Below are 27,250 nucleotides of genomic sequence, written 5' to 3' on the forward strand. Positions count from 1 at the left end.
TTTTTAGCTAAGGCAACAGCCTCCTCCTCTTTAACCCCTCAACTCCATTTGATATCAATGACTTGCTTTTGATTCTCTCTTCTGTGATATCTGGTAGCCTATTTTTCTCCTATGTTTCTAAATACTCCTTGTCCTTGTATCTTCCTCCCTTCATCCCTAGGTGGGAAACATTGGATATTTCTTAAAGTTCTCTTTTCACACCTCCTCTTCTACTCTACTTCAGTGATTTCATATTCTCCCACTCAACTACCATCACTAAATGGACCGATTACTGCTATATCTTTTACCTTCAACCATAATTCCTTTATCCTTTATAATACCACCTTTACAAATGCCTGGTTAAGTTTTGAACTGGGTATCCTACTTGTACCTCAAAGTTAACATGTCCCAAACCAATCACCATCATCATCATCATTATATAAGTTCTGTCTGGTTTTCCTCCTTCTGGTACAACCAGCCTTGTGGTCACCGAAGGCAAAGCCTCAGAAACGCCCCTGACTTCGGCCCTCAGCTTGTATGCCTCAGCAAAAAGCTGCCAGTCTCCCAATACAGCTTCGGGACGCAGATCTCTTATTGTTTCCTTGCTAAACATTCTCCCTGCTACCTTTCTGATCACAAGACCACATTATCCCCAACCTAGACTACTTCAACAGCCTCTTACCAGTCTCTGCCAAGGTCCAGTGCAGCCTATACAACATGTCTGGGTAGGATGCGCTAAAGCTCAAGTCACATTGCTATTTATATGCAAAAACCATCTGACCTCTAGCATCTCCCTGAATAGTAACAAAACTTCTTAGCCTGGCTTTCAAAGCCTACTGGATTTGACTTAATTCATCTTTCCAAACTTACTGCTCACTACCTACTACCCATTTACAACCTACTTAACTGCTCTAAATATATTGTATCTTTAATCAAGAAATAGAACCACCACCACCTATTTCAAAGAATTACAATTAAAAGAGGAATGAAAGAAAATGAGTATGAAATGTTTCGTACGACACACTGCTATTTAAATATAAAGTGAATGAACCTAGGAACAGATCTTACATCCTTCATAAAAATTAACTCAAAACTGATCACACACATAGATGTGAAACACAAAACAGTAGAACTGCTAGAGGACAACATAAAATCCAGATGACCTGTGCATGGTAATAACTTTTAGATACAACACCAAAGGCATGATTCATGAAAAAACTGATAAGCTGTACTTTATTAAAATTTTCTGCTCTACAAAAGACACTGTTAGGAGAATGAAAAGACAAGCCACAGACTGAAAATATAGGTGACCCTTGAACATGTGGGTGTTAAGGATGCTGGACACCTCTCCATCTTCTCACAGCAGAAAACCTACAAGTGACTTCTGACTGCTCCAAAATTTACTAATAGCCTGCTGTTGATCGGAAGCCATACAAATAACATAGTTGATAACACATATTTTGTATACTATATGCATTATATACTTTATTCTCACAATCAAGTAAGCGTGAGAAAAGAAAACGTTCTTTCAAACTGTTGTAAATGTCCAAAAATTTTCTCCATATATTTATTGACAAAAATCCATGTATAAGTGGACCCATGCCATGGTGTTCAAATCCATGCTGTTCAAGATCAACGGTATATGCAAAAGATACATCTGATAAAGGACTATTATCCAAAATATACAAAGAACTCTTAAAATGCAACAGTAAGAAAACCCAATCTAAAAATGCACCAGAGATCCTGACACCTCATCAAGGAAGATACACAGATAGCAATAAGTATATGAAAAGACGCTCCACAAATGACATTGGAGAAATGCAAATTATAACAATGAAAAAAACACTACACACCTATCAGAATGGCCTCAATCTAGGACACTGACACCACCAAATGCTAGCAAAGTTGTGGTTATCAGTAATCTGTCATTCCTGGTGGGAATGTAAAATGGTACAGCACTTTGGAAGACAGTTTGGCAGTTTCTAACAAAACTAAACATATTCTTACCATATGATCTAGCAATTGCATTGCACGGTATCTACATGAAGGAACTGAAAATTACATCCACACAAAACCCTTCACACAAATGTTTACAGAAGCTTTACTCATAACTTTCAAAACTTGGAACAACCAAGATGTCCTTCATTAGATGAATGGATAAACTGTGGTACACCCAGATGCTATTATTCAGCACTGAAAAGAAATAAGCTATCAAGCCATGAAAAGACATGAAGAAAGCTTAAATGCACATTACTAAGTGAAAGGAGCCAGTCTAAAAAGGCTACATATCATATGATTCCAACTACATGACATTCTGGAAAAGGCAGAAACTATGGAGACAGTAAAAAGATCAGTGGTTTCCAAGTGATGGGAGAGAGAAAATTATCAATAGGTGGATCGCAGAGGATTTTTAGGGCAGTGAAAATACACTGTATACTATAAAGGTGAGCATGTGTGATTTGTCAAAAGTCATACATCTGTCAAACCCACAGAATATACAACACTAAGAGTGAACCCTAATGTAAACTATGGACTTGGTATAATTATGATGTGTCAATGTAGGTCCGTCAATTATAACAAATGTACCATATTAGTGGAGGATGTTGATAATGGGAGAGGCTATGTTTGTGCGGGGGTAGAAGGTATATGGGAAATCTCTGTATCTTCCACTCAATTTTGCTGTTGTCTAAAACTGATCCAAAAAGTAGATTTTTTCTTAAAGTTTGCCTTTTGTGTATATAGCTTAATCCTTGGATCCCCCACCCCTTTCTACTACATGCTGAAGTGTAAGTTGCAGGAAGAAATGGTATCTCATTAATATTTTCAGTCCTAGCATCCAACACAGTAGATGCTAGGGCATGGCAGATGCTTAACAAATGCATGTTGAATACATTATATCCAGTGCTTAATAAAAATTTGTAACAACTGAGCTAATAGTTGACTGGGTAAAACAATGAATAGGGTAATACAAGTTTCAACAAGATATCAAGTCCTCAAAAAAGAAAGGAAATCATTTTTCTGAATAATGATTACTTTTATCTAGACCTGACAGTACATTAATGGAATGTTTTTCAATTCTTTTTAAGATAGAAATATTCTGTTACTTACAATTGCCAATATGAATTAAAATAAATTTCAAATTGGTGACTTCCAATAAAATCAATATAACTAGCAAGTTGAATTGCCAACCAAGTCTATATACCAGTTTAAGTATTTGACCGTGATACAGATTAATTTGAGATTTTCTGTCAATCCTGAAAAGTTATTCCATAGAGGGTCAATGTTAAAGGAGTTTAAAGAAATGTTCTTTAATCATCTTCTTTATAAGTAAAAAGTCCTAAAAAATTAATGTGTCCAAAGAGAGATTCTACTAGTAAACACAACCTTTAGCACATTATAGTTATGTTGATTACACATGCACAGAGGGTTTAACAGGCAAGGCGCAACTCAATATTGTTTTTTTTTTTCCTTTTAGGAAAAAAGTGAGTACCAAATCAAATTAATGGTATTATAGATTAAAATATTGCACTATCTCTCCTGGGACTGGGCATGCAACACTAATACCTGGATGGCAAATAGAACCTAATACATAAAAGTCTATGGGGATTAACAGTAATTTACTTATTAATATTCTCACAGGATATCTTTTATGAGATCTCATAGGCAAGACAATTAAAAATTGTGGTCAGTGACACCAAAGATCATGGACAGAAAATTCAGACCTAGCTGCTTTTCTGTCATAAGCAGTACAAATATGTTGTTGAAGTCTAAAACTTAAGGACTTAAAGACACCTATGAAATTAAGGCATGTTTCATCAAGAATGTTGTATTCAATCAAGCTTAACTTACTATTTCTCCTGATGATGAAAATAAATAATTATTAAATACGGTAAAAAAATTCACACATTTCCAAGCAGAAGCCCTATGGATTCCAAAAGTTCTCCATTTCTTTTAAACTACGCTTCTCAAGCTGACTCTAGAACATGAGAACAAATCTAGCAACAAGCCTAAAATTTCCCTGACATCTCAAATTTAATTTAAAAATTCAGGCAGAGTTTTGCATTTTACTCCATACCATAATCTTATTTCTTCTTTAAAAAGAATCTTTTCTCCCTCAATCTTCAGTTAAGTTGTCACTCTGGAAGTGGTGCTGTATTCATGTGTTGCTCTGAGTAGACCTGGTCCACTGCCTGCCATACATCCACTAGCATCTATTTGGGGGTGGGGGAGATGGGGCTCTAATGCTGTTTATTTCAGAAGTAAACAGTGACTCTGGAAGGAGTGATGAGAACAGGCACCAGGCCCCTACTCAGGGACAGACCCTGCAAAGGCTCCATCAAGACAGCATGTCTGTCTCTTGATCAGCCTTCTTCTGTGAGGAGAGGCTGAGGACAACCTGTTAAAGGAACTCTTCCAGGAGGTGGGGTGAGGCAAGTTAGCCCTGGGTCCCTCTGAACTAGGAGAAAAAGGCCAGAGAGCCCACAATGCCCCTCAGCCAAGAGTACCCCAAGTTGGCTCTGTTCCTGGGACAAAGCCAAGTTCTGGAGATGAAGCCATGGTGCCCTCTGGTCACCAGGAAGGCCTCAGAGTTGAAGAACAGCCTGCAATAAGGCTCCTGGCCGGAAAGCACCTGCCTACCCAAGCACAGTCATTTCTGTGGCTTCTCCAAGGGGTACACAACGACAGCCTGACTTCCCAGGGTCCCTCCACTGGGCAACACAAACCCCAGACTGCTTCTCCTTGAAAGCAGAGCTGATGGGGCAACTGGGAGACTTCTGGCCACTCCACACCCTAAGCTGAGAAGCCTACCCTTAAAACATTCTTGGCGATGAAGAGCTGGTTTTGAAGGGCTATGAAATTATAAATTTTGCAGGAAAAGAATATTATTTTGTATAAAAATATACTCTCCAGCCACCCCCCCCATTAGATGACTATATAATTCTATGGGAAATTGTACATTATACTGTATCTTTCAGCCAGCTCTTTCTGAATGGTTCTTTACAAAACAAGAAAAAACTACTCAAGAATATTTAAAACACAGGTACCCACCGATTTAAAGAATGTACCTTGTAATATCTGCAAATTTCTGATGCCATAATAATTTCCCCATTGTCTTTTTCCTATAAGCTATATAATTAAAATCACTTTTTATTGCAAAAATTTTGTTCTGAATCTAAAATTGCACTTAGAAATGTAGTCTTTCTGGTTTGACTTCAGGTGTGTCTCTTCCTATTCAGGTCCATTATTGCATATATAATAGCAATGTCACTGTTCTCTGGGTTTTCCTAAAATTTAACTTTCATCACATCACTCATTTTCTGAAAAACCTTCTTACTTACTATAGAATTAAATGCAAATTCTTCACTCTAGTATGCTAAGTTCCTAGTAATAAGGTCCCATCTCCATTACTACTTCTAACCTTAACAAGTCTTAGATAGACTGGGTACACTGAGAGCCACTTAACACACTCATTTTTACATCATTGCCTTTTCTCATTTTAATCTCCATTCATAAAAGCCCTTTCCTCTCTCCTTTCACAGATCCACCCTCTGAGACTTGTCAATTCCACCTTTTCTACGATGCCTAGACTACCTAACCTTACCCTGTAATTTTTATCTCCATCAGCACTTACCAATGGTACCACCAATTAGGACAATTAATTACATATTTTGGACCTACGTATCTACAATCTTAAAGACAAAGACATTGTCTTATACATCCATGTGTCACAATATGAACAGAATCCTTATATGAAGAAAGGAGAGCAATGTCCATCTCTTATTATCAAGTTCTAAAACAAACATCTTTATTTTAGAATGTCACCCTAGTACACACTGCCTAGTAGCTAAAGATAGAAGGTGCAAGATGACATTAAGACCCTATCTATCTCTGTAAGGACAAGAGATAGTCCATAAAATAAATGGATGATAATCCAAAAATATCTTACATTTAAGTTTTGGTTATATATTTTTTCCTGTTAAGTGAGGAGTATTTTTTAAACCAGAATGACAGAATATTGCAAATACAATTAATATTATTTCAGGCATATAAGGAACCTTGTTGAGTCAGGCCACTCAAGTAGAATCTTATACTCTTGGTGAAAAACAAAGAGGAAGAGGGTACTTTCACTGACAAAGAAATGAAAGTGGCAACCTCCAAGTCGTGGTTAGAAGAGATACACTAGTACCTGTGTGAACTTCCTGAGGCAGGGGCCCTCTTCCCAAAAAGGACTTTGAAATGTTCTGAGTTTTCCATAAACAGCATTTATCCTGCTTAATATGATAGTTTGAACTGCCTTCTTCAACAATTTATCTGAGCTCAGCGATGTGAATTTAGGAAATATTCATTGTGCTTTAAAGTAAAGCCAAAGCTTAGTATCTACCCTGCAATGTCCTTTTCAGTGCTATGCAAGAATTTCTGAACACAGAATTTAACAGCAATATTGATTATAATGCCTTTGCCTTGTAAAGTAATAAAATTAATTTTCTATTTAATACAGGGAATACTTTTAAATTTCAACGTGGTTTAGTTTATTTCATCAAAGATTATTACTGAACATACATCTTGAAAGAAACTAGAAAAACTATCATGTTTCACTGCTTTCTGTCAATATATATGTCCTTTATAGACCAGTGAAAGCATGAGCTCCTAAATTCTACTTTTATTCACGATTTTTCTTTAAGTTGAGAATATATTACTTGGAACTGATTTCATTTAACTTATTTAAAGCAGTTGTTATATATTCTGTAGATGCTGCATTGTAAGATCATAGTGAAAGCTACCACTTCCAGACTGTGGCAAATACTAGCCTCAACACTTTATGCAGGCATATTACATTATTTAATCTCTTCCACAACACCAAGGTTGTTATTCCATTTTACAGTTGAAAAAAAGAGGTTTAGAAAGGTTAAGTATGGTCAAACACCTATTCAACAGCCTCAAATCCAGACCTGAATCCTAACACTGAACTCTTAATACCTATCCTATAATCCCTTCCGAATATACTATTACTGTATTTTTATTTTTTCATGTTACACTATAAAATTCTTGGGTGGAAGAAGAATGTATCAAATATATCTACTGAATGAAATATCAAATTATGTTCAGTATGATTTCCAACTTACTTCGGACACTTAATTTCTTTGAAAATGAAAAAAAAAACTATATAAAGCAAATATACTGTAGCCTCAAGTAAACAAAATATGTGATTAACCTGAACACCCCATTCCCACACCAAGATGCATAACAAAGAGGTCATTATACTTAATGCAGAGCCCCTGCAGGGCATTCACTAATTGGCTCCTTGGTAGCCTAAAGTAGGAAATATACTTCCCCGGGAACCTACCAGGCAGGGAATGACAGACACAGAGGACAGCTCCATGACTCCAACTAGAGAAGAAATGGTAAAATTACTAAGTAGTTAGTAAAGGGCTAATGATATAATAATATATAGCCACAGAACATATTCCTTTATAGTGTACCTCACAATTTTTAAAAGGAGCTTTCTTGCTATTTATTTAACAATTGCATATTTACTCATTCCCCAACTAATAAAATCAAGTTCAGTAGTCAAGAGCAAGCTCAAAGGCCTCTTCCTTGAAGAAGCATTTCCCAATTCCTAGCAAACTGTTCCTCTCTCTACATTTCCACAGCAAACTCGAAGTTCAACAACGTTCATTCTGCTTGAACTACAGGTCATTGCTGACATATCCCCCTCACCAGCTTGTGTGACTACTGGGACTTCAGTTCTCTATGAATCCTATATTCAACCCACCCACCCCTAGCCCTAGTAGAGGTTTACATACCTATTTGTTAGAATAATTTTAACAACTGCAATTTGAATTAAGTTTTAGTTTAGGCCAAGCTAATACATGTAATTACTATTTCAGTGGTATTAGCACTTTGTCAGAATGATTTCTAAGCTGAAAACAGATACACTAAAAACATTTTTATCTGATGTATATTTAATATGTAGTAAATATTTGTATATTTTAATATTTTTATATTTGTATTATAATTAACACATCAAATCAAAGAGAAATCATTTATTCTTAAACTACAAGTTCAAGAAGACAACTATCCAATGTCTGGATCCTAATATTCTTAGTTAAATGCATATAAAGAAAATCATTTCATAATTAATTGCTTTAGTTCTTATTGCCAGAAGCTATTTAAAACATACTGCCCATAGGTAACACTACCCACTTTTATTAAAAATGTAGAAACAACACCTGTATTTCCAAAGTTTAAGCTTAGTTGTTATGTAAACAGGTAACCCCCAGGTGATGTGGTCAAAAAGGAAATGTTCTAAATATGAGTGGCCCAAAAGGAAATACACTAAACACAGAAGTAGGAGGCCTGAAAAAGTGATGTACATAGAAGTAAGAGCTGAGTGTAGAAGAAGGAAAAGCTATTCTCTTGATGAGACAATAATAGAAGGTGTCCAACAAGGGACAAAGGTGTGTAAAGTCAACACCACTGAGGAGAAATACATGTAGTAACTACAGTGTTAAGGTGAACACACTTCAAGTGCATTGAATCCATAAGCAGTTACAAAAATGTGCATTCTTGTGTTCAGGGAAGCCAAAACGTCTTTCACTGTTCAGAAACACTCAAGAACCGTTACTGTGCTGATACTAACTTGCCTGTCTCAAGCAACTCAAAACACATAATAACTATTCTCTAAAACAAAACTCTAAAAAGACAGCAACTCATTAAATACAAAAACAAAGAACTCAAATCCCTCCATCAAGACTAAAACACCAACTTCAATTCAAACACTACAGACCTGACGTTGTAATACAGAGCTTCCTCAGCTTATGATGAGATTACTGGGGTTACATCCCAAAAAACCTACTGAAAACTGGAAATATCATAAGTGAAAATACATTTAATATATCTAACCTGCCAAACATCATAGCTCAGTAGCCTACCTTAAACACATTCAGAACACACATTAGCCTACAGTTAAGCAAAATCATCTAACACAAAGCCTGTTTTATAATAAAGTGTTCAATATCATGTAATTTATTGAATACTATACTAAAAGTGAAAAGCAGAATGGCTGTAGTACAGAATGGTTGTTAGTGTACTGGTTGTTCGTCCTCGTGACACTGGGGCTCAGTGCTGCTGCTTGGAGTTATGAGAGCATCATACAAATCACAAGTGCAGTAAAAGATCCAAATTCAAAATCTGAAGTATGGTTTCTATTGAAAGCATATCACTTTGACATCATAAAAAAGGAAAAATCCTAAATCCAAGGCCATCTATGTAGTTTTTACAATGTTGTCTATTTTAGCCCAGGAATATCTTACAGATACTCTCTTCTCTTCCATTCTCACTGCCAAGTGACGTTCATCAACTCTTACCTCAACAATCACACTAACTTCCTAGTTTTCCTGCCCCAAGTCCTCTCCTCCCCTTCCCACTCCTGTCCCCAGCAGATTCTCCATGATACAGGGCTAAGTTACTTCTTTGATAGTATCACAATCCAACTTAAAACTCTTCCAAGGTTCTCCAATGGCCAGTCCACAGCACAGAATTCAGACGTAATATTTACATGCCTGTCTGTATGAGCTCTGGGAGCAAGATTTATATCTTAATAACTTCCGATTTCCTAGTAAATATTCTAAAACTAATGGAAATGAAAGTATCATTTGATTATCAGATCTGAAATTGAGAAACAAATCATTTTGAAGGACTAGAGCAGTCAAACTGAGGAGGCAATGGAATGAATCAGAACTGCAAGGGCTTCCTTTATACTCTTTAATCTTCAGAGTGTAACTTGTCTCTGATGATAAAGGTTTGCTGATGCTGGGAGTTTTCTGAGCCAAAACTTGATTCATAGCCCAACAATTTCAAATTTACACAGAAAATAACTAAACCAAATATTTGAAATTGGGAATACCAAGTCTCAGACTCGAAGGTTCCATAGCACGAGTGGAGGGATCCATGCATATGACGTAGAAAATTAGCTGGTGAAGAACAGTCTCCTCTCTGGCCTCAAGCCTGAAAGTTTTAAAGGGGCCCAGCAACGTTAGGTCAATTTGGAGTAGGCGATTTTAGCCAACAGGCCACACGTGAAAAACACAACAGGAAAGGTCTAAAACAACTTAAAATTGTATTAATTTACATCTTCCCAACATGCTGTTCTCAAAATATGTATGTTCACTAATTGCAATTAACAAAGATTATTAATCTGCATGTAACAAGCTTAGCTGCTTATTGGCTTTACGAAGAAAAAACCCTCTTAAATCCTATCTTAAAAGTTAAACTAAAAAATTTACATATTGATATATAAAAATTAGTACACTGGGTCCCTGGAATATAATCTTAATACTTTCCTATCAGAAACCTCAAGAGGACTTACATATTATATCTGGTATTTGATCATATCATAACAACCTGTTCTTTAACTATTGGACTCACTGTGTTATCCTGTGTCCAGTCCTAACAGCTCATTAATTACCTAAACTATATCTCCATAGGTCTTGTTAATTACCCGTCTCCTGTCTCAGAGGACCTTGTTAATAACTTGTACAGTCTCTCTAAAGAGGTCCTAACAACACATTAAAATTAAAGATGCTTTTCTTTTAGCACCTGTCAAGTGCTGTAAATTGAGAAATTTTCACATCGGTTTATTAGCCTACAGTTTTTGTGGATTTTTTAGGCTGCTTTTCTCCTCTCACAGAATCTCTCGGTATCTCAATCTCTTAGCTCAAAATAATAATAACAACAACTTAGCAAAGTTTGTCTTTTTTTGTTATAGGGCTTTTTTTATTTTCAATTTTGAAGTCTATAAATAGCAATTTGCATTAGTGAGTTAGCAAAAGGATGGCATGGTTGGTATCTGCAAATTAACCCATTGGGAGATGTACCAATTAATGAGAGCTATTCTAATGAGCATTAGGATGACAAAGGGTAAAAAAGTTTCTAGTATCTGGGGAGCTAAGCATAAAAGTTCTAGTTAGTGTTAAGGGAACTAATCACACTGCATATTCCATGTTCCCAGTCACTGTTTCATTGGATACATTCTGTAAATCCCTGGGCACTAATGAATTAATGAGTTTAAAAATCATCTCAAAAGTTTTTGTTTTCTGTCTCATAAATGAGGCTACAAATTTGCAGCTGTGTAAAAGATTTATAGCCTGCCATGAATAAGCAAATTATGTTTAGTATTAGACAGATATGAACAAAAAATTATATTGCTATTAATACAGCTATTAAAATAAACCTTATTCATGTTAAGGTTTATTGTGCCAAAGACTGAGCTTTAAATTTACACAGGAAAAATAAAGTCCATAAAGAACATTATAAAAATGAAGATTTTAGAACTATGAACAGGATTTTTTCTTTGGATCATTTGTTTACTATAACTTTTTAAAATCAAAATGTAAACCTAGAGTAAACAGTCTATCATTTTTTAATGGACATATTATATAACTTCATAATAATGGTTATACACTTATAAGCCTATAGTGATTTTTGATTTGTAAGAATTAAAAACACATTTAAGTACACATTCTAGGTAACCAGTTTTTTGTAGCTTCTAAGAAAGGTATGATACAACCATAGGTGGGAATTAACTAAAGGAAAGAAAAGGAGGGAGGGCAGAAGGGAAAAAGGTAAGTAGGTCAACTTGATCCCAAAAGTAAAAGAATGCTGTCATGTCAAAATTATAAAATACTAGTGATAAATATGAGGTCTTACCTAGACACTAATTCTTTGATAGTACACTAATTCTGTACTGCCCTAAAAAATAACTAGCTGCCCCAAGTTCATCAGCTAAGAAGTAGACAGGTTCTTCCACAGCCTATGGAAATATGAGCATATATGCTCTAATAAAATCAGTAATACTAGGAACATTATACAACACAATATTCAGTTATCACAGAGCAACTAAGAGTTTGCTACATAGTATTCACAATTACAATTAGGCAGGAAGTAATGAAGGGCAAGCATGTTCTTTGTGAGAGCCACAAATAAAAGGATGTTCCAAAAATAAAATTCTATGGAAAAATTATCTCCCATAAATTCTTGCTCTCCCATGGGCTGCCCCTCTAACCTCAAGCAACATTAAGCTCATCATATAGAGTATGCTTATGTTATTGACTATTTTTTAATTTCAGAATAAGACATACACAACCAAGTTTCTCCTTATATTAATGAATTCCCTGAAGTAGGTAGAGGTTTTTCCATCCTAAACTTGTTCATGGAGCCTCAGAATAATACATTACAAACACAGTTTCTCTTCAATTTATTATAGGTGGCATACAAAAACAAGCATTATTTTAATGCTTTAAGTTTTATTAATCACTACTGATGCCTAGGTTTTACATATATCCTGAGACAATTCATCCACAGATGCCAGAAATATTTAATAGACATTTCTGCCTGGTCTTCAATGGCTACATATAATTTAGATGTTTCTTAGCTATTCAGCGAGCTCTCAAACTCCTCCCCACATCCCTGTTTTAGTCAAGCTGATCTCCATACTGCGTCCTCCACCTTAGTTAGACCCCTACAAGCAAAGACAATGGGACTAAGTTGTCTATTCTGTTTACCCACATACTGCCTGATTCCTATTCATCACTATGCATTTATTTACTTAACTCTCATGAAATAGACAATATAATTTAGATCAGCAATTTTAAAACCTGCCTGAGAGTCAGTGGGAAGTTTTTAAATGTTGATTTTTATTTCGGTGCCCATTCACTGAAGATTGTAACTCAGTCTGAGGTAGGACCCAACAAACTGTAGTTTAAAAACTCCCCAGGAGCCATCAACGATCAGCACTGAAGACATGTATTGATCTGGCTGCCATGGGGCACTCAAAAAAGAAGACTCAGCAAAAACAATTAAGAAGCTTACATAGTTTAGTAAGGAAGACTAAAACCAAGACACAATAAACATCATATAGCAATCATGTTCTTCAGTATCAGCAGAAATCCAAAGAAGGGAAACATCATATTAATCAAGAAAGAATTAAAGAGATTTTAGCATCAAGGCTAGACAGGCCTGGCCACTCAGGCAGGTTAAGAAAGCACACCACAACTGAGCTGAGGCATGGAGATGGCCAGGACCTCGGGGTAGAGAGGTGTAATAAGGAAATTAACTAATCTAGAACAGGAACATGAGGAACAGAAGAACAAAAGTTGAATAAGTGAGGAAAGCCTAACATTCAACAAGCCTTGAAGATTAGAAAGAAGAGTAGGGATTTGGTGTTGCAAGTTTATAGTTTTTAAACTTTTTTGAACTAGGCATTCTTAGAACAAGAGGTACTATGGTGGCTGTGCCCTACATGCTAAATAACAGTAAGGCTCAGTGCCATAAATAAATAAATGCAAAAACTGCACTAACTTAATATTTTGAGAACCTATCAATTACACAAGGTTTAACAGGTTACCCTTGGTTAGATGGCCTTCCACATATACTCAGGGACCCAGAATAGATAGCTGTTCCTACCTTGTCTGTCTGCCCTTCATAAAGATCTCCACTCAGCTAGTGAAAAGTTCAGCAAACTATTTCTGTATAAGGCCAAATAATATTTTTGGCTTTGCAGGCCATATAGTCTCTGCTCTACTATCATAACACAACAGGAACCATAAACAAATGGGTGGGCTGTGCTCCAGTGAAATGTTATTTACAAAAACAGGCAGCAAGTCATACTTGATCCCAAAGCCTTGTTTGCCAACCCTGGTCTAGGATAGGGAGAAAGAGGCAAAATGGAGGCTTGTGAAGGAGGTTTTCATGACCCAGACCTGGAAGCAGAATACATCTCCTCCACTAACTCTTCAATAATAAGCCAGAACTTAGTTGAGTCCCCATCTAAGGGTGTAGCTGTGTCTGTTAAAAAAAAGAATGACAATTTGGTTTCTGAACACACATTTCCACTTTCCAGTGAAAAGACAGTCCAGTGTTAAAGAACTGGTTGTGAACAAATTACTGAAAATGGTATGACAAATGTAACATACATCCAGGTATATTTGGTTTTGAAAAATTATATACTGCTGGTGCAAAAAACATTATTTACAAATTGTGGGGTTAACCACACAACAAAATAGTTGATAGTGATGATGCTAAACTACCTGCGATTTACAATTAAAAAGAACAGCAGCAATTTTAAAACACAAACTCGATACCAATAAGGAACTGATGAAACATTTAACTGAAAAGTACAAGAATCCCAACTACACTTTCATTACAAGTGTGGTAGGAGTTCTGCTGCATGCCACGTGTGAGACAGTGTGTGGACTTCTTAGAACTGGCATCTATGGCAAGCAGAACACTGAGCTCACTGCACCTGATTGTTTCCTCTGGGTCCATAGCGAATCCTATTTCTTACCTGGCTGTACTGAGGCTGGGACATACCTGAGCTCTGGCCAATGGGACATATGTGGAAGTAATGCATACCACTGCTAGGCCTGGCCACCAAGACGGCCTGCGTGGATCCTCCACTCTCCCCCTGCACCACCTTGGGGGTCAGGTGTTAAATGGTGGCTTTAAGAGAAGGAAGGAGCCTGGTTCCTGGATAACATGGGGAGCTGAGTGACTGTATGCATACAGCAAAGCACCCACTTCTCTCTTCCCCATCATGGTGAATTCTTAGGTTGTGAAAATGAGCAATCAGCTTTAACTGTGACAAGCCACTGAGATCTGGGGTTCTTTATCACAGTTGATAACCTATCTTAAAACAGAATTCTAACAAATTCCAGAAATATGCTGTTTAGGGTATGAATACTAACTTTTAAGAGTCCTTTAAAACTAACTTCGACATTTAATGATGTTTAATTATACACAGAAGTGTACAAATTTGCCTTTATTCAGTCTATTAGAAAGATCTTCACAGCCCACACTGGGCTGGAAGCAGGAGACTAAGGGAAAAACAGCTTTTAGGAAATAGGTCCACTATACTGTATTCATTTGTTCAAAACTGTTTTTCTAACACCTACTACCTACCAGGCATCATGTTGAAGATTAAGGCAGAAAGATGAATGAAATGCAGGTACTGCCTTCAAGTTGTTCATGGTGGCTGGAGGGAAAAATGTGGCTGGTCTATTAGTCAACAAGATGATGCCCCATAAGCAAGCAAGACTCATGTAGGAGAGGGCGCAACCCAAGACAGCTCCGAACCCCTCCAAGGGCAGGACAGGCTTCAGAGAAGGCGGTGCATGGAAGGAGACTGAGAGTCAGTATCTAGTAGCTATTAGCAGGGAAAAGTGTTTCAAGAGCCCTGTTCTTTGTTAAGTAACCCAACAAAAAGCCTGATTCATTTCCTCTCTCGGTTTTATTCACGACTACAGGATTTATTCCAAGAACAGAAGCAAAATACAGTATTTTTTGTGACTTTTAAGGTTGTTTCTTCAGATGGTTTAACTTACACTATGAAATAAAAACTTTAAATTCTAAGAAAAGTGTCCTTGAGTACTTTAAAGATTTTTGGCATAAGGAAAATTATCCAGTTTTAATCACACACATTAGTCACTTAGAGTACAAGGACATGGTTCCCGTGCACCTACAATCACAGGTGAGCCAGGTCACTCACAAAGAACAAAATCCAGTTTCATTGCTATAGATTTTACCCTTAACTTTGTTAGGCATTCTCACAAACATCGGTCACAAGAGTCCAGGAGACTCTGTAAACAGACCTATTTAGCACTACTGGAAAAAAAAGATTCACAGCATGTGTCCTAGTCTATAGCTTCAAAAATGTATTCGGTGTAGATGCTAATTGAGAAACCTACTCACTCTGTCCCATACACCTGAGGGATGCTAACGGGAAAATAGGTAGGAGTGCAAGTAATGTAAAGACAACATTACCTTGACCATAGCCTCCCAAATTCCACTCAAGATAAAGTTGCTTTCCAAAAATGTGAACTGCATTTGCATCCTTCAATCTTATTTTTAATACAATTAATTATAGCTACTCCTTCTTGCAAATGTTCTACATTTACCACAAAGACGGTTTGTGACAAAAAGGAAGAGTAACTTCCCAAGAATCTATAAATGTTTCAATCCTCATATCTGGCAACTCACAGAATATGAAAATGAAAGAATATGAAGAGAGAGTCTAAAAATTTTTAAATCTATAATTTTGCAGTTATTTTATACACATACCATGAAACAGCTCTAATTTTGATAAAAACAGTGCTAATACTGAAGTAATCAAAAACAAAGTCTAGATGTAGCAAACACCACATTCATAAACCCATGGTAGCCATGTAAAATAGCCCAAGTGTAAGGCAATTTAAGATTTGAGGATACTTATTTTTCCATAGGCTACCATAAGTTAAAAATATTGTTTCCTTACCAGTTCCCATTTTTTTTAATTTTGACTCTAATATAAATTACCTAATCTCTCATACAGGTGCTTTCTACAATTGTTTTTCAAAAAAAAGTTCAGTAAAGGGGAAAAAGCAAATGTATTTCTATTTACCTCTATAATTTAGAACTTGATGCAATATGAAGTATACTATGCATAATATCAACATAAAACATTTCAGAACAACACACCAGAACTATGGATTCTTCAATAAAATATTAATACCGTATGATAAAAATGTGTTTCTTTAGAATGCAGTCTATAAAGAAAACATTTTAAAGCCATAGCAAATACTCATTTGTTGCCAAAAGCAAACAAAATACACACTTCCCTTTGAAAAATTTAAATATATGTTTTCATGTCTCATTGAAAGGTTAGAAGACAAAGATAACAGCCTAAAAGGGTGACTGTTAATACTCTATTTTCTGTTTATAGTGAGACAAAACAGTTTTTGAATAAAATACGACATGACTGTATATAAAATACAGTATCAGCCACCATTTATGGGCTCCCTATTTGGGGCCTGGTATTGTACCATGTATTTTATAATTTATCATATCATTACCCAATCCTACCAAGTAGGTGTCCTACCAAAGATGGAGATGCTAAGGTCTACAGAAATCATGAAGCTACTTAAGACAGGACTGCCACTCGGGTCTGTGTACTATACAATATTTAAATAGATTTAAAATGTTGGTATACAATATACCAACATTCTGCCAGGCTCTTTCTTCTATAATTGCTTAAGATTCCAATAAATTCATCTTGTTCTTTGCTTGAGGTTTCCTTAATTAGCTATTCCACTGTTCACTTCCGCAAATCCAAATTTTATTTAAATGTATAGAGTTCCAACTTGTACTGAGGAGTAAGTACCACTATATATGTAACCAAAAATTCAGATTTTGAAAATCTTATCATGATAGTGATTATTATTCCTGTGACTAGATATCATCATATAGTTAGTTACTCCTTGGTGTATTCATAGTACCCACAAGGGTCACTGAACTCCAATAAACTTTGCAAATAAAAACTACTTCTAAATAGCCATTTAATAAGGATAGTAAGACCTATTAAGAAAATCATTAATACTTAACTTATTTCTTAAATGATAGCCCATGGGCTGCTATTAGTCCACTAATCCTCTCCAGAGAGTCTATAAACAGATCCCTGGAAAATAGTATCTAGAAACATAACATGTCACCTAAATTTCTGGGTTGAATTAACACCCACTGGTGACTTCCTCTATGTCTCATCAAAAGCTATGCCGTTCTCTCCGTAAGTTTCAGCAAGTTTCTTCTGGCTCTTTACATAAAAAGAAGCAGACTAGGATAGGGATTAAGAATCTTTTATCCTTCTAAGATAAAAAAGGTCAATTCCAAAGATGTATGCAAAGCTTCCTGGCTCCATAATTAATTATGAAAGTAAGATAAGATTTTTTCAAGTAAAATAAAAGCAACTGAAAATATTCAAGGATTGAAAAGATATTGGATACTTTCAAGTGCAGTATTTTTCAAAATAGCACAACTTCCATGTGAAGCTTACCTTGAAGATGGCATTATATTTGCAGCCCTGAATTTTGCTGTAAACGGATTAGTTGACTCATAATCAAAATAGTCCTGCTGGTTTTCACTAAATGCATTGGGTGATTTCAAGTCACAAGGGCTATCAGATCCCCCATTGTTAAGTTTATCAGATCTTCTGCTATCTTTTTTTCCAGTCACTCTTTCAAACAGGCTAACTTTCTCCCTTTTCTCTCTCTTATTTTCTTTCCTTACTTCAACTGATTTTGTAAATAAATTCACGCTGCTGTCCCATGATTCATTGCTTTCTTCAAATGGATTTTTCTTCCTTGGCAGTGTTGCAAATTTTTGGGGTAATGAAGCAGTCACATTTGTAAATGGGTCATTTCGTCTTCCAAAAGACGATTCACCTTCATCCACACTGCTGTCAGGTTGGTTCATTTTAGAAGTATCAAAGCTTAATGTTCTTCTGTGTGGAGATTTGAGACTTCCTGCAAACAATTTTGTAGTTAGTACATAATCAGTGACACATTACATCACACTGTTTGACACATTCTGTGTGCATACTGCTGCTTTTAGAATGAGAGCAATTAGCTATTTAAAGATATTAACCTTTAAAATAATCAAGGAAAACAATCTTAAAACACTAAGGTGTAGCAGTCTTAAGGACATAGGCTAGTAACAATTAGCAAATTGCTAGATAATCAGTAATTTACTCAGTTCAGAAAGAAACAACCACATAAACAAACTACAATGTCAAAACCAGAGGTTCTGCTTGGCATAACAGTGCTATAAATTCTCAAAGACTTCTTTACATCATTAGGATTAAATTTGCTTTCTTACTTCTGAATAAAAAGTTTTTTCCTGGGAATTTTCTGATTGAATGGAATATTCTTTTATGCATCAGACTTTTGAGACAAGAGAACAACAGTAAGAAAAGCAGCCAGGCCATGAAAAGTGACTAGGAATCATTTTTATTATCATCCAATAATATAAATAAAATACGGAATGCAGACAAGTGCTGCCTTTAATAAACATCAATTTTGAGTGTAGTAGGTACTCAACTATTTGATGGCTGAATTTAGAAAACACTACCAAGAAAATTATAATTTTTATTTCCTAATGTTTAGAAGTTAAATTTTAAAATTAAAAGGGCAATGTAGACCACTGAGGATACAATTAGAAAGAACGTGGCACTTACCACTTTCAGGAACTCCTCCAAAGGAATCTATCTGGCATCCAAGAAGATGTGATTGACCAACGACGCCAGACTTCAGTTTCTCAGAAGACATGTGGGCCCCAGTTAAATCAGACATTGAATGTGCTGAAGAGAGTCGCTGAGGACCCAAAAGGAAAGGCTTTTTTGGTTTGGATTTCATCGGTATCTCACCACTTGGAAATTCAGTATTGGCATCAGGTGTGTGAGAACTTGGAATGATTGCAGAAGACGTGTCAGAAAATGTCCCATCATTTTTTCTACCTTTCATCTTATCTTTTAATTTTGCAAAAGGAGATCTTGTTTTGTCCTTCATTGATAAGTCAAACATACTCGCTGTCATATTGTTCCTCATGAATTGAATATTGACCTTTATCTCACCCCTGTTTTTGGCTCTTTTTCCTTGTTTGGATTCTAATCTAAACCACCTTAAAGAGAAGGAAAAACTGGGTTTGTAACATGTAATGAAGAGGATATCGAGCTTTGTTATATACAAATAGCTTTTTAGGTAAAGCTACTATACATCAAAGCAATCTAAGCACTGGATAAGTGAGCCTCTGTTAGCCAGAGTACTCCTGGTTTTACTCAATGTTTAATTTAAAAAAAACTCATCACTGTATCTGTGGTGACAGATACTAAAGGAATGGGTTTAGTAAGTCTGAAAAAGTTTTTAGATAACCTCCTTCAGGATTTGAAAGTCATTCATCATCAAAAGTTCCTAACCAACGACAGCCATTATGTTTCCACCTGGGATAAGTGTTGGTAATGGCCTAAGAACATTTCTTAACTTGAAAGAGGCAGAGGTTGAGACTCTGACCGTATTCATAAATGCAAACTATTTTTGAGCACTATAAAATGAAAATGACCACATTTTTAATAAACATCAAGCCCCACCCCAAAATATTTCTTCTGTAAAAAATATTAAAATTAATCTTAATATTGGAGACCAATACATAGTTTGCTAATCAAAAAAATTTCATATGCTTAAATTCATATAAAATGGGTCAAAGCCTTTTCCTGAACAAAAAATGCAACATGAATAAAGTACAGAAAATGACAGATAGTTATCTTGTAAAGTTTTTGACGAAAAAAGCAAGCTTACACGCTTCCTGTTGGAATCTATGTGCTTCACTGACTACTGCTACTGTGACAATATCAAATAACAATTATTTTAATTGGAGCCAAATGTATTCTGCAGTCACTTCTCTGTATTACATTGACCATTGTTAAAAGATGTACAGCAGTTCCCCCTTATCCAAGGCTTCCGCTTCCATGTTGTCAGTTACCCGCTGTCAACTGTGGTGGAGAAGCAGATGATCCTCCATCTGACATGTCATCAGAAGGTAGCCTAACATTACACCACATCAGCCACCTCACTTCATCTTATCACCTAGGGATTTTACCATCTCACATCACCACAAGAAAAAGAAAGGTGAGCACAGAGTAAGATATTTTGAGAGAAGGAGAAGGAGACCACATTCACATGACTACTATTACAGAATATAACTGTTCTATTTTTAATTATTGTTAATCTCTTACTGTGCCTAATAAACCTTATCATAGATATGTGTATGTACATAGGAAGAACATGGTATATATAATATGGTTTGGTACTATTCTTGGTTTCAAGCATCCATTAGTGGTCTAGGAACCTGTTCCCCATGGGTAAGGGGGGATGATTATAAGAAGCAGTTTGTTTTAGTTTTGTTTATAGTATTTTTATCCATGAGAGGGCAGTTGGTGTCATAAGAGGTCATTCTACAGGAAAAACAGCCAAAAATTACAAAATCAAGCCTAGAAGAGAGTTCCTACAATGTTTCACATTGCTTAACGATGAAGCATATTACCCATTCCCGGAGACAGGTTATCATTTAAATACAGCTCTACTCAAATGTAACAAATTTCGTAGCTACAAAAGAACTCTGATCTAATTTTTCATTAGTTTTCTCTCATTGTTACCAACATGATATGCCAGAAGCAGCTTACATTTACTATACATCAAGTGGGAGGCAGTGCACAAGTATTGCTAAGCAGGAAAGAAAACTAGCATGTAGTACATATACCAGCTATACCTTAGCCAGTAACACACAGGGAAATATTTCTTTGATTAATTTAGGGTAATTCAATCTATTAAGACCTAGTTGCATGAAAACAAGCAATTTTTTAAAATAAAATATTTTATGATAGAAAGCATTAACCTGAGAACCTAAACTGGGAAAAGCCCTCATCTGAAGCAAACACTGAAATCTGAAGACACAGGACTTAGAAGAAGAAATGACAGCAGTCAACCCTGTGGAATAGAGGACCCAGACCAACACAAAAATGAGCACTTCTTAGAAAAGCCTGGAAATCAAACAAGGTTAGTGCCCAGTTATTGGAAAACAGAGACATTTTTAAGGGGAGAGAAGTACTTCTGGTGAATGGGACATGAGAAATACTCTAACATCTCTCAAGTTTTACAGAAAACAGTGAATACACTTGGCAAGCAATATACCAAAGACAAAACAAAACAAAACAAAACACCCCAGCATGTAGAATTTCCATGTATCTGACACATCAAAGCAAACCTAAGGAAAAAACAAAAACAAAAACCGATAACCCAATAAATGAAAGGGGAGATGAGGATAATCAAAATTCACACCATTTCAGATATAAGACCAAATAAATCAACTACTTAAACATCCTTATTGCATAGATGAAGAAACTGAGGCAGATTCCCAATGTCAGATTAAAGTCAGTAAGGAAAACAACCCAAGTTGATGACTAACATCTGTATGAAAATAATTCTTTCCTACCTGATGAACCACACGTTAATAAGGTTAAATGCATCGCTGATCATATATTATAAGACACTGTATTTAATCAGGAGACATGACAGCCAAAGAGAAAGGCAATGCAGGTTTTCTCCTGCTAGGGCGTATACTTCTTGAAGGCACTTGGCCTTGCACTAAATAAATGTTCACTGAATTTTTATTTCTAAAATATTCTTAAAACAGCCAAGTTACAACTCTGTGTGTGTGTGTTCTTCATTCTTTTGTTTTATGGTGGGAATGCTAAAGACTTAGGTAAGCTTTAAAGAAAAAGTAAGTGTTTGAATACAAACTGTAAATACAGTATATTTCCCATCCTTCCCCCTTCAAAAAAAAAAAAAGAAAAACTGCAAAGAACTTTAACAAATACAGTAATTTAAAATGTGGTGTGACAAATAACTTTAGCTGCTTTGTTTTGAAAGTAACGTTAATAGGGAAGTCTTAATGAGACCTTCAAGAATCATTCCAGAGATAGCACTTGTTTTCACAGGCTTTGAAAAGATAAAATGAAGACACAGCATTTGGGGCTTAGTGGATTAATGCTGACTTTTTTTTACCTCTGGAGTGCTGGATTTAAACTGTATATGGCCTCTGTTCAATCTTTAGTGGGCACAGGTCCATGTTCAAAAACCACCACACATGTGGGAACTATTCCTAAGCAATTGGTGCTGTGTGGTCAGAAATGGAACAAGGTTGGCAGTGAGGGTGCCAGAGGCCAGCACACAGGTGCACAGCAGAGACCCACACAAAAGTACCAAAATCTGCTTGTGTTTGAGTCATACCTACTCTAGGGACTCTGATTGCTATTACTTTACATGAGCATTCCAAAAAAAAAAAAAAAATCAACATCACCCACTGCTGTTGTAAAAAAAAAAAATTGGTATTACCTAACAGCATGAACAATTTTACCATTCTATTATTAAACAGTGTATTATTTCCTTAAATCTTGTGCCAGAACCTACCCAGACACCCATTAAAAGTGAGAGATACAGAAGTTCTCTTTCCATGCCCCACTCAAAGTGTTCTGGCTCAGGCCCTTTTTCCCTCTTCTTAAGAGAAAAAAAAAAAAGGCATTTAATTTCAAGGTATAAAGATAATAAAATAATAGTTTTAGCCACCACACTTCTTTGCCTATCAAGACACAACTAGAAGACAAGCTGTAAATACTTTTCTTCAGTGTCAAAAGTAAAAAGTGTCACACCCAGCAGCTTCGTGGGACTTCTAAATCATCTGATAGCTAGCCTTCATCACTCATACTGGTTTTCCAAAAAGCACATGGGAATATGCGGACAAGGTTCAGCAATATGCAGAATATTAAATATCTTTCTTGCAATACACTGGTGGCTCAACTCCGTCTCTTACTGTGCCATATGTACAGCTGTGCTGGAAAAGGAAGCTATTAAATATATTAAAAAGCCAGAAATATTACCAATAAAGATACTTCATCAAATAGTGGTCCCCGTTTATCCACAAAGAAAATGTTAGGGATTTAATAACATATGAAAATCACTTTGAATGCAATAACATCACAAGCTCTGTTGATAACATTTAAAAGCATTTTTCCCCTAAAACTTCTAATTGGTTTTATATAGTAGCCCAGAGAATTTCTGTAGGGAGACTATGATATTAGAGTATTGCTTACAGCCAAATTTACTGTAATTGTGATGCTGCCAAAGATAAGAAGTAAAAGAGGAGGAAACTTTAAAAGCTTATTTCACCCTCAGAATCTCTGAGTCCACAGCAGGGCCTAGTTTTACTTGGAAAATTTCTATTTCAGAGAAGGCCTGTAATCCTTCACTCACTACCATTAAAAGTACTGAAAATGCAGTATGCAATTTGAAGTTACAACATACTTACAAGTTTACATTCAAAACATTTTAAATATTATATAGGAAGTGTCACCCAAAATTGGCAATCTGAAACAAATTATTTGGTAATTATCCATCTTTTATTTTAAATTTAATAAAGAGCCCCTCAGGGAAAAGTGAATGCTACTTTGTAGGGAATCATTTTATTAGTTTCATCGATACATATTCAACTTCACTTCCTTTGAACCCTTTTCACTCATTTTTCTTAAAATACTTTCATATCCTCAATTAGTTTAAATATTTACTATTTTTCCTTTTGAATATATAGTATTTTGTATCTCTCTACCCTTTTATCCCATATATATTAATCTTAAGCAAAGACCTTATGTTCTAAAAAAATTTTTTAATGAAAACATAAACTCCAGAGAAGCTTGCAGGAAGACATGTATAAAAAATAACAAAGGATGGATGTTTTAAAATAGAGAAACTGACATGAACTTCAAGAACATTACCATTATAAAAAAGTTTTCAACAGGGTAAATAAATTTCAGTTTTGACTGAAAGAAACACCAAAGCTATTTTGGAAATATGAAGTTCTCTGATAAATTCAACATAAATTTTTCTCTCACTAATTCAATCTTAAGTTCTCTTGGACTAAAAAAATTATAATTTGAAGGACAGAGTGAGTATACCTATCTCTGAAAACACACTGCTTTTCTATTTAGTACACATATATCCTAGTGTTAATATTTATATTAAGGTTTTCCTAGAATATATCTCCCCTAAACTTGAAAGTCATATTTAAAAAGCCATGTTTTCATTGACAATTTCATTAAACCATTTCATCACAAGAATTTAATCACTGTCTCCAATCTGACAGCACTCAATGTGGTCAAAACACACTGGTTTTGCAGAACAAAATCTGAAGTAATGCACCAGTCAACAGATTGAAAACTCAAGGGAAAATGTTAGTGTATTCAAGGTTGAGAACATTTGTACATACTTTTGAAACTTTTTTTTAACAGCTTTAGACTTCATCAAGATGTACTGATCCTAAAAAATGGTTGGGCTAAAAGAAGAGCCAAATGTGTTACAATGCTCAAATGACAGTGAGTCCTAAATTTGGTAATTTACTTTTGACAGCTTCAGAATTCTCTATATACATGTTATATTGGCAGATTTAATTTTCTGATGTTCCCATTTCCTGGAAAACTGTTATGTTTAATGATCGTTAACAATTTACTCTTTTAAGTTTTAGGTGGTGAACACTGATCCAGACCTCTTTTAAGTAGTGAAACAATTTAAATTTACTAAAAATCCAGTGCAAAATACTCAACTGTTTAAGATGTTTAACTTAAAATAGAAATGAGAAATGGATCATTAATGACTCCATTTAAAAAATGTTTCTACACAAGGGCTATTTTTACTTTAGATTCATGCAAATATGGTGCTTAAAAGTGGGTCATATTTCAATCCAAAAACCAATGCCCAGCTATACAAATAATTTCCAAGAACAGAAACTCCATAAGATATTGTTAATCTCCCCCCAATTCAAAATAAATTACATAACTTACTCTGTTTTCCTTCTTTGTTTGTCCTCAAAGATGTCATTGAGATTGATTGCCACCTGCCCTAAAAACTTATCCAGACCCACCAGGGACCTGTGCATAACTATGAGGAAAAGAACGTATTTCTCTGGATTCCCCTGCATTAACAATCCAGGTAGTTCAAAAGAGGCCTCTTCCTTCCAGACTGGCTCAAGGGTTTTCTCAGCTACAGAGGTGGAGTACTTTTCCTTGCCCAGCTGAATTATAGTGTATGTGTCATTGGTGCCACTTTTGCCTTTTGGCTTAAGATCTTTGGCTTGGAGCACTGTGACCTGTACGTGGGTGGGAAACCACTTTGGGGCTTGCTCGGACAGCATCATTCCGTCCTGCTTCTCTGCACCGAGTTCACATGCACAGGCAGTGCCCCTCCCGGGGCCGGGAGAGCCTAATTCCTCAATCACTGCATCCTAAAGTACGCTTAAGCGCGAGAGGCAAACTCACAAGTGCCCGACTTCCCTAGGGCTGATGTCAAAACGCCTCACTGGAGCAGCCCGGGGGCACGGCTGCTCTGGGGGTCCCCTTTCCTCTGGAGAAGCACAGGAGCCCACCATCACCTGGCCGCGCCGTCCAGGCCTCCGCGTATACCCCCGCGCCTAGGGTCCGCCCTTTCACTCTCCGCAGGCCCGGGGACGGGCCCTCGGCGGCGGCAGCGGCTCCCGGGCCTGCGGCCAGGTGAAGCCTGGCCTCCAGGGCCGGGCGGAGGGCTGCGGAGGTGGCGGGGGACGCTCCCCCGCCCTACAGACTAGAGCTCGCTTGCCCAAATTTGCAGCCCCCGGAGCCCCGCTTGCCTCCTCGAAGCCGGGCCGCCCCCGCCTCGCCCGCGACTCCCAGGGCGCTGGCGGGCCCGGCCGGGCTCCTCCTTCGACCCCGGTAATACGAACCGCCGGCGGCCCGCTCGGCCTTACTCCCTCGCGCAAACCTCTCCCTCCTCCTCCTCCCCCTCGCCTCGACTCCTCCTCTCGGGCGGGGGCAGGGGCGGGGCGCCTGGGGGCGGAGTGGGCCAGGGGGCGGGGGACGCGGCTGCCCCGGTGCGGGCCGACCGCGGGGCGGTCTGCAGGCTGCAGGGCGGCTGGCACCGAGCTTGTCTTCGCCGACCGGCGTCTCCTAGCACCTGGCGGAGGGCAGCGGCGACACTTCCGGGTTGGCTTTCTCCATGTGGATCTCGGGAACGCGAGGGGGCGGGGCCTGGGGGTCAGGGGTCAGCACCTCCCCGGTTGCCGTGACGACCGCGGGCGCGCGACGCGAGCTCCCCGCCCAATGCAAGCGTGCTGCTCGCGTGATTTAGCGCCCGCTGCTGCAACCAGGCACAGCGCTGGCCTCCAGGGACGTGTGGGCCTGCTCCGGCCGGCAGAAGAACCTGGTGCAGATTGGGGGACAGTCCTTGAGAGGTGGCAGTCAAAGCCCCGGACCTGCCGGACCTAGGGAGAGACCCAGGTTCAATCACTGGAAGCTGGCTTTGCTAGATGGAGCCTGGATGCCCGGAGCCTGGCACAGAGCGGGCAGGAAGTTCACTAAATGGTGGTGGAATTAATCAGTCCCCTTCACTGACCGAAAGCATACTTCTCCCAAAGCCCTTATCCACTCTTTCTTTTGCAAAGGAGAGAAAGCTGTTATTTGGCTGGAATGACTCCCATCCCCCCCACACTAAGGGTGAGGGAAGCAAAGATTTCAAACAGGAATTAATAAAGGCCATAGGAGGCACTGGACTGGAATCGGAAGACCTGCTTCCAATCCCAAATCTGCCACCATTGGTCTGTGTGACCTTGGGCAAATCGTTTCCCTTGCATGATTCCTATGGCATTTCCTCATGGGTAAGAAGACTCCTGAAACACCATTGCAACTCTGTGGACCTCAAGGCCAAAAGAACTACCTGGGCACTCACAGCCTGGTAGGCTACACAACTTGAAAGTCAAACAGAAACAATTCTGCTTATATTGTGTCTACTAAGAAAAGCAAAGAGCATTTCACCAAAGGCAACAGATATTGCCT

The 27,250-nt window shown here is 37.3% G+C and overlaps 1 protein-coding gene across 3 annotated transcripts in view; it reads right to left on the reverse strand.

The window, feature by feature from the left end:
• The window catches only part of RAB11FIP2 (RAB11 family interacting protein 2), a 42,367-nt gene extending 16,210 nt beyond the window's left edge, over positions 1-26,157 (reverse strand). For 2 of the 3 annotated variants that reach the window (XM_036898806.2, XM_036898805.2), the window contains exons 1-3: positions 25,229-26,157; positions 19,022-19,464; positions 17,843-18,311 (exon numbers count right to left, since the gene is read on the reverse strand). In XM_036898806.2, the coding sequence (XP_036754701.2) occupies positions 17,843-18,311; positions 19,022-19,464; positions 25,229-25,581 (1,265 nt within the window). In that variant the 5' untranslated portion in view covers positions 25,582-26,157. Of the gene's footprint in view, positions 1-7,324; positions 7,369-17,842; positions 18,312-19,021; positions 19,465-25,228 lie in introns of all 3 variants that reach the window. The other variant, XM_036898809.2, reaches the window with a different exon arrangement.
• Positions 26,158-27,250: the final 1,093 nt, after the last annotated feature.

This window comes from Manis pentadactyla, chromosome 8, assembly GCF_030020395.1.
Source record: "Manis pentadactyla isolate mManPen7 chromosome 8, mManPen7.hap1, whole genome shotgun sequence".
NCBI classification, from domain to species: domain Eukaryota; kingdom Metazoa; phylum Chordata; class Mammalia; order Pholidota; family Manidae; genus Manis; species Manis pentadactyla.